Raw genomic sequence first — 3,696 nt, forward strand, 5'->3', positions numbered from 1 at the left:
AAGCAGGAGGTACTGTAGCGAGAGACATTGGTGTTTCTTTTCTAACGGAGCATCCGGGCAACGGCATATGTCAGGCTGGGGTTAATTTCTCTGCCACGACTCAATCAAGATAAAGAAACAATAGAAATGTTTCTTCCCCACAGAAACAGTCAACTATCCATGGCGATGGTGTGGTGTATCGCGGGTAAAGTTCTCCACGAATTTACTGGGCGCAGATAAAGTTAAGAGACACCAAAATGCAGGCGAAACACCAGTTACAGAATCTGAACCTTACTTTTCACCCAAATAGACAGAAATTACACAACCAACTAACATGTCCAGAGCATCTACGAAGCGTCGAAGCTAGTGATCGATTCATGATCAAGCATCTTCTTCTGGTCGATGGTAATTACAGCAGAGGTACTGAATGATTAGGCATGGGTGCAGGTAAGAAAGTGGAGGCAATGGGGTTTAGCCCCTGCACTGGGTGATGGCGCTGCATCCGCGGGAGTAGGGGTTGGCCTCGCCGCCGGGCTGGCAGTTGTAGTAGGAGGCGCCCCGCTGCGAGCACGGCACGCTGTCCCGGCGCAGCGCGTCGTAGCCGATGTAGCCGGACCCGCTCTGGAGCACCCGGCGCTTGCCGGCCATGGCCGCCACCTCGGCCCCGCCCTCGCCGTCGACGCCGAAGTACTCCATGCACTCGCCCACCGTGCCGCGGCAGGTCCGCCCGCCACGCCGCACCACCACGGCCACCGCGCCGCCCAGCCCGCCGGCGCTCTTCATGGTCGCCGTGAACGCCGACGCCTGCGACGGAGCGAGCGCCGCCGCGGCGAAGAGGGCCAGGAGGAGGGCTGCGGCAGCCGGTAGGAGCTTCGGCGCCATTGCCTGGGGATGGTGGGTACGTTCGTGGAGCTAGGTGTGGGTGGATGGTGGCGGAGGGACGTACCAGGAAACGTTGGTGGAGCTCAGCTGGGTGTGTGTGAGGGGAGAGAGGGGAGGAGTGGTGGGTTATATGGCAATGGCGCGGCGGCACGGCGGCAGTAGGTGAGAATTGGAGAAAGGTGGGAGGGATGGCGCGTCGCGTCGCGTCGGTGTGGCACTGTGGCGTCACAGCGACCGTTGGTTGGTCTGGATCGTGACCGATCGATCAAGATTGCCGCGGTGCCGCCGCGCGCTCGCTCGCGTATATATGATCGGCATCGGAATGATCACTGATATATGATTCGGTTATTTTTGTTGAGCAGTGAACTTCATATATGATTCGGTTATTTTTGTTGAGCAGTGAACTTCACTTTGGATGGTTCGATCGATCGAGTTGAAGTGCGTGCGCATTGGATCACGAGCTCTATACATGCATCATCAGGCGCATGAAAAAAATGGAAGAGAGGAACGATTCTCCAATCTCTATGCATGCTCTCTTGGGTCACCACAAGCATGACTCAATGTGCGTGGTTACGTAATATGTGTGCCACACCATGCGTGGCACATCATTCTTGTATGGGCCTTTGATCTCTCTGTTGCCGGAAACAACACATCTGCTAGCCTAAATAGTTTTGTTTACCTATTTTGCTGAAAACTAAATAATTTTGAAATGAGAACTGCAAACGCATTGGCTCCAATATAGTATCATGCAACAATTTAAATAGTTATTATTATGACTAGAACGAGACAAATGCTAGCTTTTTTTAGCCATAACTGACAAAATCATACTGCATCAACTTGCATGATATTATTCATCTTCTCCTTGTTTTGATCATTGATTTTTAAAAGATCATACAACATGTATTCTAGCTTCTTGTTCGCCTCCTCATTTAGCTCTTTGTTTTCTCCCTCATGTCTCTTCTTCTCCTCTATGTGCAGGTTTCTCCTGTTCTCCATGTTCGCAAACTCAATCACAACTTGCTCTTCATGGCTCTTCTTTTTAGGGAACTGCATGCCTATGTTTGTCCCTTCGAAAGCAATGGCTTTCTTCGGGAAGCGGTCATGAATGCGGCAACGCTCGGCATCATTGTCGGTGAGCCCGTGAAATGTTGGATCAGAGATGCTCTCAGGTTTGTACTCCACCTCCAGGCACTACAGATCAGCCAAAACAAACCAATTTAAGCTAGCAAAAAAACCCTAAAAATCATGGACTACATCGGTGAAAAATCCAATACATTAGCGAGGGAAAATTTCGCCCAACCAGGAGTCATTGGATGTCTCCCCATCATTCTAGTTCATCATTTCCGAAAGCGGTAACGAAAACGCGGCGACGACGAAATGGACCTATCCGAGCTACTGACTACTGGACCGAAGCGGCAGCTTCTTCCAAACGAGGGCGTGAGCAACAGTTGAAGCGAAAGGATGGCACGCGTGATTCATCGATGGCTCGGAACGTCGGAAGTGACGGTGTGGCGTCGGTATTTTTGTGGGCGAGGAGACGGCCAAGGGGAGAAGAGGGGCAATGGATGAGTTTGTATCATCGACGTTTGACGCTTGCCCATGTCCTACACATCGGTCCCTGCAAACCTGCCTCTATAGGTCGGGTATAGTTTTAACCCGTTCCAACTGCCGGCGTCCATTTGGAGAGGCTGTTTTGACGGGCACCCCCAATAAATCTTCCTGAAATCTTACAAGCGGCCGCGTGCCACACGAACCTCACGGGCACACGCACTAGGCCATCCCACTGGTATGCTAGCTAATGTTAGGTGTTGTTTTTTAAAAAGCTGTAACTTTTAAACTGTGCGATAAAATTACAATTCGTTTTCACTTTTAAAATCTTCATGATGAGAGCTTCAAAACTAGACCATATTTTCATATGTTTCGACGAATTTTTTTAACAAGCAACTTTGATGCGCGACAGAGCAACTTTATTGTGCAGGAAAACAACTTTGGTGTGCGACAAAGCAACTTTGGTGTGCAACGAACATGAACAGTTTTTGGTACACGAAGGCATAGCCCGACAATAATTTTGGTGTCCATAGGAGTAATTTGAATGTGTGACGAAGCAACTTAAGTGCCCCGCGGAGGAACAATCGTGCCCGGCGACGCAGTTTTCGAACCCTGGAGAGCAACTTTGACGCCCGACCGAGCAAAATTAGTATCCTGCAGAGCAACTTTAGTACTTGACGGAGCAAATTTGGTTTGTGACGGTCCAATCTTGGCGTCCAGTGAAGCAACTTTGGTGCCCACCGAATAAATTTTGACGGATGGCTGAGCAACTTTGGCGTTCAGCAATGCAACTTTTATTGTGAATGTAGATTTACGTTGTGCAGCAAAGTTGCTTCCCCCAACACTAAAGTTGCATCGTCTCGCATTATAATTGCTTTGTCGCACGTAGAAGTTGCTTTAAAAAAAACTTCATCAAAATACATAGAAACGAGATCTAGTTTTGAAGAGCTCACCGCAAGAAATTCAAACGTGAAAGCGGATTCTAATTTCGACATCTGGTGCAAAAGTTATAGGCTTTTAAACATTTTAAAAGGATAATTAATGTGCATGATGTCATCATAGTGCATGTGCTACAATAATCATAAATAATAGATGTTCACACGGACAAAACTAGTCTGCTTCCTTTTTTGGTTGAGTGCTCAGATGTACCAACGGGCACGCGGCGACCGCTCCGTATCTTTTAGGGAAGCATTCGGACTGCTGGTGGAGATGGTGTAAACAAAACTTATTTCAGCAGGAGTCGTGTCCAGTACATTGATTATCGTGATGGGTTGTCTGACGGACAAG

At 48.8% G+C, this 3,696-nt stretch overlaps 1 protein-coding gene across 1 annotated transcript; it reads right to left on the reverse strand.

Annotated features, from left to right (window-relative positions):
- Positions 1-254: 254 nt before the first annotated feature.
- LOC127342329 (rapid alkalinization factor) lies at positions 255-907 on the reverse strand. Its single transcript, XM_051368263.2, has one exon. The coding sequence runs from the start codon at positions 859-861 to the stop codon at positions 451-453; it is 411 nt and encodes a 136-aa protein (XP_051224223.1). The 5' UTR covers positions 862-907; the 3' UTR covers positions 255-450.
- Between the last annotated feature and the right edge of the window lie 2,789 nt (positions 908-3,696).

The sequence above is a fragment of the Lolium perenne genome, chromosome 3 (genome assembly GCF_019359855.2).
Source record: "Lolium perenne isolate Kyuss_39 chromosome 3, Kyuss_2.0, whole genome shotgun sequence".
Taxonomy (NCBI): domain Eukaryota; kingdom Viridiplantae; phylum Streptophyta; class Magnoliopsida; order Poales; family Poaceae; genus Lolium; species Lolium perenne.